At 28.8% G+C, this 15207-nt stretch overlaps 1 protein-coding gene across 1 annotated transcript; it reads right to left on the bottom strand.

Moving 5' to 3' along the window:
• Window positions 1-11448: 11448 nt before the first annotated feature.
• LOC136087971 (uncharacterized) lies at window positions 11449-12525 on the bottom strand. Its single transcript, XM_065811606.1, has one exon. The coding sequence runs from the start codon at window positions 12523-12525 to the stop codon at window positions 11449-11451; it is 1077 nt and encodes a 358-aa protein (XP_065667678.1).
• Window positions 12526-15207: the final 2682 nt, after the last annotated feature.

The following is a 15207-nucleotide window of genomic DNA, read 5'->3' as shown; positions in this document are numbered from 1 at the left end:
ACTTTGAATTTTCAGTGATGATTGATTTTGACTCAAAAAATTGCTGACAGTGGCAAGACATTGAGAGACTACTTTACCATGAGCTCGCTAAAACGTGCTTTTAGCTTAAAAGATCGCTAAGTGGTTTATTGCCAGGATCTTCATCAGCTCAAAGAAAAAATTGTATCATCAAGAGAACTTGAAAGCAAGGCTGTTCTAAAGCTTAGAAAAGATGATGGTGGCTCTTTCTTGAAGGTGGGTTTAAACTTAATTGACTCAAAGCTCAATGAGTCTGAGTCACATAGTTTTTTTTAAAAGTCACTCAAACTTTGTTCACAAGAGAGCCACAAAAGCACAGGAGTTAAGAAGCAACAGATAGAGGCAATAGCAGAAAATACACGAGGAAACTTTGTGTCAAGACAGTTTTTAAACTCATTGATGTGGAAAAAGCTGGCTCTCTCAGCTCTTTGGATATCTTGTGTGACGTAAACATAGTTTGTGGACTTCAATCTCATAGTTGCAAACACCAATGTTGATGGCATGAAATTGAGTCTTCAAAACTCACTGCAAGTGGAAAACTTTGCACCTTTGGAAGCATTAGACAGAAATACTAGAGTTTTGTCCAATCTAAAGATCATTTGAAAAATTCCAAAGCTTTCTTCGATGCTGTTCATCCTCCTTTTATTCCCTTTCCTAACTAAACAGTTGTTTTGGAAGTACTTACTCCCATGGAACTTCATTTACTTCTTGGTGTGGTCAATCACATTGTGAAAAGCCTGGTACAAAAATGGCTGAAGGTCATGGATTGGCTTTGAGCCATTCGCATCCCTCTTCAACCTTACCATTGTGCCACTACTATGGTAATAATTGCATGAAGTCGCTCAAAAAGGTAAATGAGCTGAAATTCCTTGCTGAAGCTGAAAATTATTCAGAAGCCCTGGATTTCTGCCGTGCTTTGAATTAATTCAAAGGAGTTGTTTCAGCTTGTTTTGGCTGTTCCCTTTCACCTGATTATGTTTTGAAAATTGAAAATTTCAAATATAGTTTTCTGAAGCTCGAGATTTCGGTCACTCCAAAGGCTCATGCTGTTTTTTATTATGTTCAACAATTTATCAAGGTGAAAAAAATTAGCCTGGGACTGCATAGTGAACGAACTTTGCATTCTTGTTTCAAATGTCATTGAGAAAAATATAAAAGTGATGCTTCTCACCTCAACTACACTCATCAGCTCCTAAACTGTATTGTTGATTACAACAGCAAAAAAGTTTGAACTGCTCAAAACTGGACCAAAATGCAAAAATTTAAATAAGTAAAATCTGACAAATATTGTATTGTTAAAATTATTTTTGAGAAGTGTGGCCAATATGTTTATTAATAAAAAGAGTAATAAAATATTACAGGAATCAATACTGTGTATTTCTATTTAATGTTTAAACTTTATTTAATCAATTAATTTTTTTTGTAACAAGTCATAAGTTATTATTACTTGCGATAAATATCAGTAAAGGAAAAGTGTTAATAACTCTGTTGGATTTCAGCAACAAATTTTTGGCGCGCGGAAATGAAGTATTTTTTTGTATGGACGCAAAAAATAAGTACGAGATAGGGACATGCCGAGTGAACTCTCTAGGCTCAAAAATACCGATTGAAACTCCAGATAGGCTCTTTATAAGTACCTATTCAAAATTTAGTGTGACCAGTTATTTTTATTATTTTTTTGGTAATTAAAAACTTATAAAATGTATTTTGTAAGAGGTGTTATCTATAATTAAATAACGGTCAAATTTAACTTTCTGTACAAAATATCCCAAACTAAAACATCTCTGTTGGATTTCAAACTATGATTTCAATTTATGGTGTTATGAGAACCTTATAACATACACAATCATTGGTTAAAAGGATTTTGATGGGTTATATTTTCAGCATAAGGTCCCAGATTTTCAAGGTGTCAAGAACTTTTGTTAATTTTTTCTTTGTGTTTGCTATCTTTTTCATTTTAATACTTAGCTGACTATGCTAAATATTGAAACGCTCTTCTAAAGTTGTAAAACTTGCTTGAATTTCCCTAAAAATGAATTTTAGCTTATTTAATAAAGCTAATAAATTGTTTTAAAGCTAACCAATGTTATTTTTAATACAAACAAAAGCTAATAACTCTTTTTAGCCTGCAGGCAGAGCAGACATATTTAAAGACAAGATGTGCCTGTTCCAGATACTATTTTGTATTTTTCCAACTGGTAAAAGAACTTTCTAGACTTGGTGGAAGCAGCGCAAAGAAATATGAAACAAATTAATTATTATTTTTATTTGCCGTACGATATTATTTACAATAAGATTTATGGTATTATACGGGCAGGACTTTAAGAAGATCAAAATGACCTTATCACGAAGCACTTGACAAAACTCTATTTTCTTCTACTTTCAAAACATATATATACTTTATAAAATAAATATATATTCTGAAAATATATAACACTAAATATATCATAAATTTAATACTGTACATACTTCAGAAGTGAAATTCACAATAAAACATACGGGAAAGTTGCGTATGTTGAGCATGTTAACAGTGTATTGTTTTTTTTGCAGCCAAAATATTATAACCTTTATATTTTTTTTGCGGATTATCATAATCTAATCTTTCCTCTTAAAGAATATAAATGAACAGTTCATTTAAAAAAAAAATCTTACCAAAAATTGCTTTATTTTCAACTCACCCAATCATCTCATCTTAGTAAATCAGATTCCTAAGATGAGCTTTTCTTAATGGAACTCGAAAAAACTCAAAATAAAAAAAAAGTAATCATAAAAAAATATCTTCAAGGACTATACTTTAATGAAAAGTAATTATCTCAACCATAAAAAAAAAAAATAATAATAATTCTTTCCTATCTCTTAAAAAGTTAACGATACTATTTTTTGAAAAAACTTTCGCTCTTGAAATACCATAATAAAGCTCCGCGCGGAGCTTTATTAAAAAACGAGCTTTTCTCAATAAAAAGCGGCATCTTATCTTGCAACTTCACCAAGTACTATCATAAGTAGTAGAAAAAGGCGGGTCCTGGCACATTTTTTTCAACTATATACCTATCCATATTCTCATATCATATTTCATCCATATCAACTATAGTATAATAATATATTATGGTTACAACAATTTCACTAGTGAAAGTAGGAAAAGGCCGATTCTGGGCCATTTTTATTTTCGACCATTTATCCAGCCACAATTTTATATATATTGTAAGATATAAAATTGACTACAACTTTTATGATCGATTTTAACTGTAATAGTAAGCTACACCAATGACATGAAAACTTCCAGATTGTCCAACTTGTTCATCACCAGAGTTTAATGTGACTACCAATCTTCTTCCTTGACCAACACTAGGCATAGAATCTTTAAAATTTCTGTAAAATGAGATAGTAGTTGCTGAATCAATTGATGATGCTGTAGTACCATTAGAGTTTATTTGAGCTAATAATCCAGATTCTTCATTATTAAATGAAGTAAGATTAGCACTATTCCACAATGTAAGATAAAAATCTTCTATCCAGATGACATGAAAATACATGTACTATTACTAGACTGATTATTTGCATCTACATATCCACTAGATAATGAATAATTACCATAGTTGTATGGAGTCCAAGGTGTTATAGTATTGTTAGCATGTTTAGGAGGAGCGCTACTATCGTATATTCGTACTCTTGATTCCCACCAATTTCCAGATATACCAATAATATGCATTCTAATATATTTTAAATAAACCCCATTACCCTTTCCTGCAGTATCTATCAATATATATTCACTACCATAAGATGTGTTAGTGTATCTAAATACATCAGATCGTAAAGTAAGATCTGCAATGTAAGGTGGTAATGATGAATTTCTAGCAAAAAAAGGTTGTATCCAACAGTTAAGAACAACTCCGTTGGGTTATAAAGTTCAATTTTTAAAGTTTGTTTAAATGGCATATCAAATGTAAAATATCCTCCAAATTGAGTAGGAGTATGCATATTACATCCTTGCAAAGAGTTAGCATAAAATCGGCCCCCAAGTGGAGAACACAAAAAATCACAGGCTAGACCATTAGTATCCATTCCAGTATTAGTTGTAGTATAAGCTAAATTTCCTATGCGAAGTTCGCCATCTGCTTATATTTTAAGAAATACGTTACCTGCAACAGGTGGTCCAGTAGTAATAGATTTATATAATGCTAGCCATAGTTTTCTTAGGATACCACTGTTATTGTTATTAAATGATATAATTGGTGGAAGTGATTGATTTTTCGATCCAAGACATTTTAAACTTGAATCTGGTACTATTTTTAAAATGTGAGAAGTAGGTACTATATGGTCAACATAATCTTTTGTAGCAACATCATTTGGATGTATAGGAGCTGGCACATTTTCTATTGTATTACCATTCATATCAAGTTTATCAGTCATATTATTTAGTCCATCTCTTCTAATAAATGTGTTATTAGCTTGAGACATTGTTTATCCGTTTACTATTGATTGTGTATTTGAGTTTGAAGTTCTTCCGAATATATCGACAGGCATTTTGATATGAAAGATTTAAAAAATCTTTCAGATTCATGAAAAATCTTTGATTCTTTTATATTTTTGCATTCAATAAGTTTTCAATAATATCCTGAAAATCGTATCCTTGATCTGATTTCTTTAAAAAGTAAAGACACAAGTGGCCGCAATAAGAAGTATTTCCAAATTGAACTCTTTCACTATTATAATAAACAGGATAGCGTAAGTATTTAACAAGTTCAGATGGTGGAGGTTGGCTATAAGAGTCAAAAGTGTACTTTACTTTATCGTCTTTATACCAACAAATCCAATGAAATCCATTAGTACTTGAATATCCTGTATTTAATATTCCACATTCTTTTTTTATTGTTCTATTTGGTAATCTCTAACAAATACACCTCTAAAACTTTTTATGTTTGGTTTTTTTGCGGCTTCTATCAATTGAAAATTAGTTAGAGGTTCATTTGGTAAGACTAATCCTTCAACATTAATAAACTTGTCCATTTTATATAATAAACTTTTTATTACATATATTAATGATTAATTGTTAGATTCTTTAGTTTCTTAGAGTTAATTACAATATTCATAATTACATTAGTATTATCAGTCTCTTCAATCTCTTCATCTAACTCTTCATCTGACTCTTCATCTGACTCTTCATCTGACTCTTCAACTGACTCTTCATCTGGCTCTTCTATTTCTTCTTCATATTCTTTACGAACTATTTTATATTTACTAATGCGTCCAGTTTAATTGATATAAAGTTATTTATATCATTTAAAAAAAAAATTTTTTTTTGTAAATTTATATGTACACTTCTATAATATTATACAAGTCTAAAAATGGATCATATTTATCAGTATTTTGTATGAAATAGATTGAAATATCAACATTATTAATACATTCTTCACCGTAGTATTTGTAATATTGTTTTTTGTCATTTTTTGTATCTTGTTTAGTATGACTTTAGGTAAAGGGAGGTGGTGTTACTTTAATGCCTATCGTCTTAATGCAATTTTATTTATTTCTACAGTATATACTTCATGTGAATGGGATCTTATTACACTCATTTTCCTAACTTGATCTACTTTATTTAATAAACAATGTTTATAATCTTCATGTGTTATATACTTTTTAACAATATTTTTCTTTATTCTTTTACATTTTTTGTTTTCTTTTCCATGGACTTTGTAGGAATATAATTTAGATCTGAGTCCTACAAATTCTTCAATTTGTGCTCCTCCTGCTTCATCTTTGAACATTCCTAATACTTTCTTATTAAGACCAACTTTAAATCATACATTACTAATTGTTAGGTGCTTTGGATCGAACTCACTTGTATCAAATTTACTTTCAACATCTTCAGAAATATCAGCATAAAAATTTTCTGTTTTTATTTCATATGCTAATGAATCTGTATCTGCGAATAATAATTTCGCTCGATCAGCATATTTATTCTTTATGTAATTGTAATGGAATTCATGCATAGTTTTGCTTGTTTATTGTTAATCGTAATGGAATTCATACATAGTTTTGCTTGTTTATGTAATCGTAATGGAATTCATACAGAGTTTTGCTTAATTCTAAAATGCACATTCCTAAGTAAATTGGTCTGTTGTACATTAATTTTGTTCTTTTCATATTTATAGCTATTAAACTTTCATCAAATATTGTTCTACTTTCGTAGTTTGGTCTTGATGCTAATTTAACAGCTTCATCTCTGTTAGTTATTAATCTAACATCGACTCTATTCTCAATGTTCTCCATTGTCTTTCCAAATAATGAGTTGTTCATCAGTTTGAAAAAGTCTTTTTCAGAATCATTCGTTGCTTTAGTTCTAAGATTAGTATTTAGTTCAATGTATTCGCTTAACCAAGAGCTTTTTTCAAACATGACTTCTCTATGAATCTTTGTAATAACTAATCCTAATCGTTCATACAATTTTAGATTTTCATAATGTATCACATAACTTTTCTTATGATTTAAATTTGGAATTAATTTATCGACTTTATACGATTTCACCTTTTCAGGAGCAAGTGGGTAGTCATTATGATCATCATGTAGATGTTCAGGGTAATCTAAATCTACTTCTAGTAACACGGAATTGATTTCCAGTTTTCTATTTCATTTTCGTCCATCCATTTAAAACCATGTGTTGGAAGTGGTTTACTCATTGCCCATCCATATAAATTATTAGCGTCCAAATGTTGTATGAATGTTGATTCTTTGCTTTTGTCATACTCATCACCCATGTACTTATTATTAGATGTTCCTAACCTATTGGATATCATACTGATTCCACCTCTCATTCCTTTCTTTATCATTAGGATCATATCGTAATCGCTCAACAGTTCTAATTTTACTTTTGTTTTCTTCAATGCTGCATCCCAAGCTAATATTAGTGATGTATAATACCAAGCAGGATCTAATTTATAACAACTCATACAAATATCTCTAAAATTTTCAAAGACGTCAGCTAGTAAAAGCACATCTGAAACGTTGTTCAAGTCATGATAATCTCTAAATGTTTTGCAATGAAACTCATTCCATACAGTTTGTGCATGTGAGTTATCATCATCACTTATCATCATCATCATCAGAATAACTCTTTTGGTGGTAATTGGGTTTCATTAAATTTATCAACAGAGTCTACCCAATCATAGGGATATACACCTTTTCTGAGTAACAAATCTAATTGTTTCCTAGAATACAACTTTATGATATTTTTACATTGATCTTCTGTTAAATTTTTTGATAATGCATCTAAGCTAAATGGCATAAATCTATAACTATCTAAAAACGAAGTTCACGTTTAACTTCAAATTTCTTACCTTCTTTAATATACTCATCGACTTTAATTTCTCTAGAAAAGCTAATATACTTTTCTTCATTGTTTGGTATGCAACTCAATTTCCCTCCTGATAATTTTTTTATAAATAAGTGACTATCATAACCTGATAAATTGTGAAATAGTACTGGAAAGAATTTTGGAATTTTATATTTTAAATTACAACTATTATGTGCAGCACCTCTATATTTTCCAGTAATGTGACAGTGGTCACGTACTTTGTATTCTCCTAAATGTTCTCCACAAATGTGACATTCAGTCGCTTCATTAAAGTCTTTCTTATTTTCATGAGTATATATCATGTCCTTTTTAAAGTTGATCCTATTACAAATATTTTTAATATCTTCTTCTAATCTGTCAACAAATATTTGCGCAACATCATCTTCTTCACTATTTGCTGTAAATGTTTCTAATTTACCTTGATAATAACTTTCGTCGAAACATTTAATATAGTAGCAGAACGAACTAGGTGTATGCTTTTGATACTGTTTAGTATAAGATTCATTCGGATTTGGTGTACAAGTATTAATGGGTTTAATAAAACTTTCAAAGTCTGCATACACAACAAATGGTACTCTCATCGACCTATTATGATGAACAAACTGCATTGTTGAACCTCGATTAGGAAATTCAATTCTAACTGAATCATGTGTATTACAATACAATTTATGCTTAGATAATGATTCTTCAGAGTTGAATCCAAGTAAACAATTTCTACAATAGTGAATAGTACACTTTTTCTTGGATGTTTGTGAAGAAAGTAACTTGCTCAAACTTTTTATTAAGCAGTAATGATTGATTTCACTATTTGAGATTAATAATAAATCTATTAAATGTTGACGATCATTATCTTTTGAAATGCGTAAAGAGTAAACTGACTTTTCAAATCCATACCCATTAACACTGATATCTTTATTATTTTTAATCAAATTGTGTAATTTTATCTAATAAAACTGGAAATTCTATTTTATCCCAATTTATTTTTTCAGCTTTATTTTTAAGATCTTTATCTACTCTATGAGGATTCTCATCTGTTGGGTTTAATCATCTTGCAATACACCATTTAAAGCATTCGTTATTTTCATTTTTCATATTAATAATGGATTTTTTAGTTTCTAAATATTTATCTGGCGGAATATATGATTTTGCTTTAAGAGGATTATACTCTATCATATTTAAATCCATCTTTATAATAGAAACAAATCTCCAATTTGATCCTAGCTGTTAAAATGATGATAAGTTTTCTAAAGTTTTAGACTTTGCTTCTTCATAAAACTCATCTAAATTTGTAAATTCTAATACTCTTAAACTCTTAGTTGTAAATGGGACAACTGCAGTTATAGTTTCTCCTGTTGTAATACGCGTCTTCTCCATTTCACAAGTGATAACTATATTCACTTTTGATCCTCTATTTTTATTTTGTATTTGAATTGCATTTTTCTTAGCATCTTTAATGAAAGATTCTGCATCATATCCATCTACACCTTTAACTTTAAATTGTTTTGTCACTTTTTTAACTGCTGATTGTGATAATTTAAACTCAATCTTATTTTGCGTCTTGTTGAATACAATCGATTTAAGAGATTCTATTCTTTTTTTGACTCCTTCTATTGTATCACTCACTTTTTTCTTCAGCACATTTGGAACGTATGGATCTATCCAATTGAGAGTATTGTCATAACTGTTTACAACAACATCGTTTACAGAAGTTACAAACCTTGAAAATAATCCAGGTGTTAAAACAATTGATGAAACAGATGATGGAATTGGTTTGTCAAGGATAGATCCTTGACTAACAGGACGTGGAGCAGGAACTGATCTTACAGGACGTGGAGCAGGAACTGGTCTTTTAGGACGTGGAGCAGGAACTGGTCTTACAGGACGTGGAGCAGAAACTGGTCTTACAGGACGTGGAGCAGGAACTGGTCTTACAAGACGTGGAGCAGGAACTGGTCTTACAGGACGTGGAGCAGGAACTGATATTTGAGATAATGCATTAACAAGATCATCTTTTCGCATATTATTATAATATTTAATTTTTCGCTCTTTAGCGATTTTTTTTAATTCTTTTACATTTTTGCTATTCATATCGTTTTCCATTTTATATATGAAAGATATTTTTTATTATAAAAAATTTATCTATATACCATTTTTCAAAATTTCTTTTCTTGTTAAAATATTTCATATGATAAGTTTCATATTAAATATCATACACACCCCCATCCTCTAACTCTACAGTAATATTCTACTGTTTGCAGTTTTTCAAGTTGTCTCTCATTTTGAACAGTTGTTATTCTATATACAAAAGGTTCAGGAGTTAATATTTCTGATGATTTGTATGGAATCGGTTTGTCAAGTAGGTCTTTCAGACCCATGCGAAGTAGGTCTTTCGGATCCATAAGAATTATGTTTTCCATTTTTTATATAGCAAGATTTTTTTAAATCTTTTAAATTATTATTTATTTCTTCTCTTTTCCAACACAAACTGCATGACGTAGGCTTATACATTCTATAAAATTCCATAGCTTTATCTCCCATTTTTATATATTTTTTAAATCCTTAGATTTTTAAATATTTTACAACTCATCATCTGATTCACTTCCTAAATCTAAATCGTTCATTATACTAGTAAAATTAGAAATCTTTTTAACAATAACTACTTCTTGAAGTTTAACTTGTATTGACTCTATCATTGAACCAATAAAAATACCTTCAATCTTTAAGCATCCAATAGCCTCACATCTTTGTTTGATATAATCATAAGGTGAAGCTGTAACAAATGATTTTACAGTATCCTTCGGATTTACTTTGCATTGATCTAAAGGATTTACTTCACTTTTAGTTTTTTCTACGACGGAAAACTGTAGTTATTTCTAAATCTTTATTGCTTGAAAATAACTTTCCATATATTATTGAAGGTTTATCTGCATTATATCTTAAAATTTTTAAATTAGCGAGATTAACCTTAGATTTTTTTATCTTATTTTTATATACTTCAATTTGATCTCTACAAAATTTTTCAATAGATTCAATCATTGCAATAAACTTTTCTTGTTCCTTAGATTGTTCTTTAGCACATACAAATGACATTGAATAACCATTAAGTTTATCATTTTTAAAATCTCTATTTTCACACACACCATAGGAAAAAGAAGGTAATGTTTTAATGAGAACAGGACCAGCACCTGTTGGATATTTATATGCAAGTTGTAATTTTTGATATAGAACTGGCTTATCAGCTTTGAATATATCTTTTACAAATAAATTTTTAATATCAAATGATTCAATTGTTATAAATGCCATTATTTTTATATATAAAATATTTTTTTTATTTAATTAAAAAAAAATATTTTTACAATGTAGAATTTTTTTACATTTTTTTTAACTTTTCAGAATTGAATACTTCAATCTTATATCCATTATCAACCTTTCCATCACGCGATTCAAAATATTCATATCCATGTTTAGTTTCTTTCATACCTCTATATAATGATTTGTATACTATTTCTTCCCCTGTATCTACGTTTGTTAACTTAATAGTGACTGGCTTTTTCTTAATTGATCTTAATTTTTCATATTTTGGATCTATTTCTTTTTTCTTTTCTTTTATCTCATGTATTCATGGACGACCAACAGGTCTTTTATCTACATTTTCTCCTTTTACTTCATGAATTCCAGGACGACCAACAGGCCTTTTTTCATCAGTTGATTCTACTACTTTTGACATTATTTTATCTTTATCTACCAAATTATTATCTATAGCTAGCATTAATAATGTTACATAATTGTCTGATGTTTTTGTTATATTATTTTCTCTCAATTTTTATTTACGTTTTTATTATATAAAGAAAAAAATTTTTTAATTCATTTTTATATAAAATTAATGAATTTGAGTAAGCCTGTTTCCATCTGATTGAAAGTTTAATAATTTATCTGATATTACTAGAGCATATGCCATAGTATTTGCTGGTACTGCAGTATTAAATGTTGCATTAATTGATATATTTACTATTGATGAATCTAATCTTTCTCTTTGATTACTAACATCAAAAACCATAATTGGAAATAAATCTCTATATTCAGTATATAGAATGTTTCCATTTGTCACTAGTTCCATAAAATTTTTCACTAAAGACAGATGCAGTACCATAAGCTAATGAATATTTCATATTTGGAAATGATAGATTATAGTTAAGTTCAGGATAATTTTTATTACTAACAACAACTTGCATATTTTGCAAGTCGCAATGATTGAATAATGAAGGATTTGTTGTTTGATTTAACAACTTATTTGTTTGAAATCCAACAATGACATATCTAGGTCTTTCAGAAGATGCCTTTGGACTAAGCTGCCAATTAAATGATGTAGTTTGTGGTGCTGCCATACTATTAAGACAACGCTCTCTGTAAGCTGATTGGATAGTTACTTTTGATGATATCATACTAAGAAGTTTAGATTCTTGTTCAAATGATGGATCTAACTGTGGAATGTATAATGCTACTTTATCAAGAACAACTTTACCAGCAACTACATTATTAGCTCTAAATATGGCATTATTGTCACTTCCTCTAGTAAGAGTTAATGTTTGTATAAATCCAAAAACAGATTTGTCATAATCATTGCAGAAACCAAAAATGTGGTTTAAAGGTATACGAAATGAAAATGCTCCCTTTGTAGTTGGTTTTTGTATTATTACTCCTTGCCTAATTGCAAATCCAACGTTATCTGTTAGCGATGCTGTTGTTGAGAAACCTTTATACCATAATTGATTTAATCCCTTTGAAACTTGAAAGTTGTTAGAATATTGCAACAATCCAAGCATTGTTGTAGCTACACCTGGATTATCAATTGTCTCTACATCTGAAGATGATAATTTATATGATATCCTATCGAATAGATACATGATACCATTATTTATTAAAGATATTACATCTGTATTAGCATAAGCTGTACCATCATTTTTAAGAAGTGTCCCTTCAACTAAAATATAAGCTTTAGATGGTAGTGTATATAAATCAGTTTGATCAATTGTAATTCTTATGTCTCCGCTATTTAGATTTGTACCAATTATCGGATTATAGGCATAATATTGACATCTTTCAATTCCTACATTTTTCATTGGCTCATCATAATTAAATACTTCAGAAGTTGTCATTTTTCATATAAAATGAAAATTTTTTTTTATCTGATAATGAATTTTTAAAAATAATCTGAACCCATTCCCTTTTTTAACTAATTCTTTATTTCTAATAGCATTTTCACTTCGAATTGATTTCTTTGGTTTTATTGAAGATCCATATGCTAAGTTACTAAGATTTGCTTCATTACTTTGTGTTCCAGATCTAATCAAGTTTGATAACAGCTCTTCACATTTTTTATTAAGATTTGATTTAGATACTTTATCAATTAATTTTTTTCCTTTTTCTATTGCAGTATTTTTAGCAGCTTCTATTACTGATAATGATAGTTCTTTTCCTGCTGATTTAGCAGCAGTTAATGCACTTTTTCCTAAATCAGTAGCTGCAAGCTTTTTAACCATAGCTGATGATACTTTAGTTACATTTGATGCTACTGGTCGTCTATACATCTCTCTTAGAGTATCGAAAAGTCCACTTCCTCCAATACATGCTTCTTAATATATCTCTTATTTTTAATGATGATCATTTTTATATACACAATTTTTTTATTCATACTGCTAGAATATTTTGTATTGCTTTATATTCTTCACTATTTAATATACCCTGCCTTAGTAATTCATCGCTAATTGCTACAGCTTCATTTCTTGATGAATTATTACCAACCTCCCAAGCAGCTATTCGCAATCCTAACATTTCAAGAAATACATTAGGATCGCTTGGAAGAATTACAGTTTGAATTACAGTTTTAATTCTTCTCCTATCTCCAACTCTACTTTCTTTTCTCTCATACTCTAGTTTTCTCCTTGCTCCCTTCATATCCTTCCAAATTGGAGATATTAATTCATTGTATTTTTCACTTCTTGACGACTTTGGTTTGTTTGGATTACTAGAAGTAATTGCATCTGTTTGTAGTAATATATCTCTATAGTTTTTAATATCTTCATTATTATATACTTCTTTATTTGGATTAAATTTTGTTATCAATTCCCATAGACCTTTTGTACCAATATATTCTTTTCCATCAATATTTATATTATTTTCATCAATAGTTATTGGCCTTTTACCAATGTATAACTCTCCATCTCTAGAATGTATTCCAAATACTGTATCTGTAGACTATTTGCTTGATGTATATAATCTAAGATAATCCGTTGCAATTTTGCCTAACTTTAATAACTTTGAACTATCAAACTCAATCTTAGATGCATAAGGATCCCTTTGATCCATACGGAGTAGATCCTTTTGGTCCATACGGAGTATCTCAGTATTTGGAAAAGTAAGTGCTAATTGATCTTTCAACTTTGATATCCCTTTACTTATACCAGATTGACTCTCAATGAGTGGACTATACAACTTTGTCAAATATTGATTAAAATTAGATTCACCAATCTTTTCATTAAGAGCATTTTGTTGTACTATTTTTTTCAAAACTTTGTATTCTTCAATAGCTTGATTTCTCTTTTCAGGATCAGTAATTTTTAAAAACGACATTTTTAATATTGAAAAATAAAAAAACATAACACAACATAGAATTTAATGTTATGTATTTATTTATATTTTTCAATATTAATTATATTTTTAATGTTGAAAAATAAAAAAACATAACACAACATAGAATTTTATGTTATGTTTTTATTTATATTTTTCAATATTAATAATATTTTTAATTTCATAGTCTTTATAAGTGACGTCATCTGATTCTAATAATACTGTTTGTACTGCAATTGATAAAATACTTTTTATTAAATTTTTTTCTTCTAAGTCACACTCTAATTGAAGTACATATTTATCTATCATTCTCAATTTATAATTCTTTTTAACATTACTCCATTGTTTATTATGATCTTTAATTTTAATTTCTACTTTAAAATAAAAATCAGTATCTTTATTCCAAATAAGTTTATAAAGTTTATTTCTCTCATCATCACTATAAGTATCTGGTATTTAAAAATTACCTTTTTCAGTAATAAGATTATAATTATATTGACATTTTGAATCATATCATAAATCCAAAGGACCTATGCGAAGTAAATCAGTAACACATGATTTACTTCGCATTAATCCTTCGGATTTAATAATAACTCCTGCTTTTGCAAATCCTAAAAGTTCTAAATATATTTTTTTATTCAAATCTGTTTCAAGCATACTACATTCTAAAAATAAAGGATAAAACATATTTATTAATAAATAATAAATATATTAACCTATACATATAGTTATTTTGTTTTTTCATTTTTTTGATCCTTCAGATTTACTTCGCATTGATTCTTCGGATTTACTAAATCTTATTTAAAGTAAATTATTCGCTTCTTCTCTTCCTTGATTAATTAATGATATCTTAGTTTGTTCATCAATATCTTTTTTAATTTTTGTCCTAATATCTTCAAGCATAACTTTAAATTTTTCATATTCGCTAAGTATCAGCTCAAATTTTTTATCATCTATTTTCCCATCTACTAAAGCTTTAGAAATATGATCGCTTATCGTATTCAATTTTGAACTAGCAAGTATTTTTATGCTTTCATGCTTTTCTGCTTTTAAATTTAATTTTTTATTCACTTGACCTCCTATCAATGGAAGAGCTCCAATCGCTAATGCTGCACCTTCACATGCAATAGCTATTGGAGTTGCTACTATTGTGGCTAAAAAACCGATTCCAACAGTTCCTAGTGCCATTGTACTTCCAATTAATGCTACAT

This window comes from Hydra vulgaris, chromosome 12, assembly GCF_038396675.1.
Source record: "Hydra vulgaris chromosome 12, alternate assembly HydraT2T_AEP".
NCBI classification, from domain to species: domain Eukaryota; kingdom Metazoa; phylum Cnidaria; class Hydrozoa; order Anthoathecata; family Hydridae; genus Hydra; species Hydra vulgaris.
Note: the sequence above shows the minus strand (reverse complement) of the source record. Positions and strands in the feature narration are given on the sequence as shown.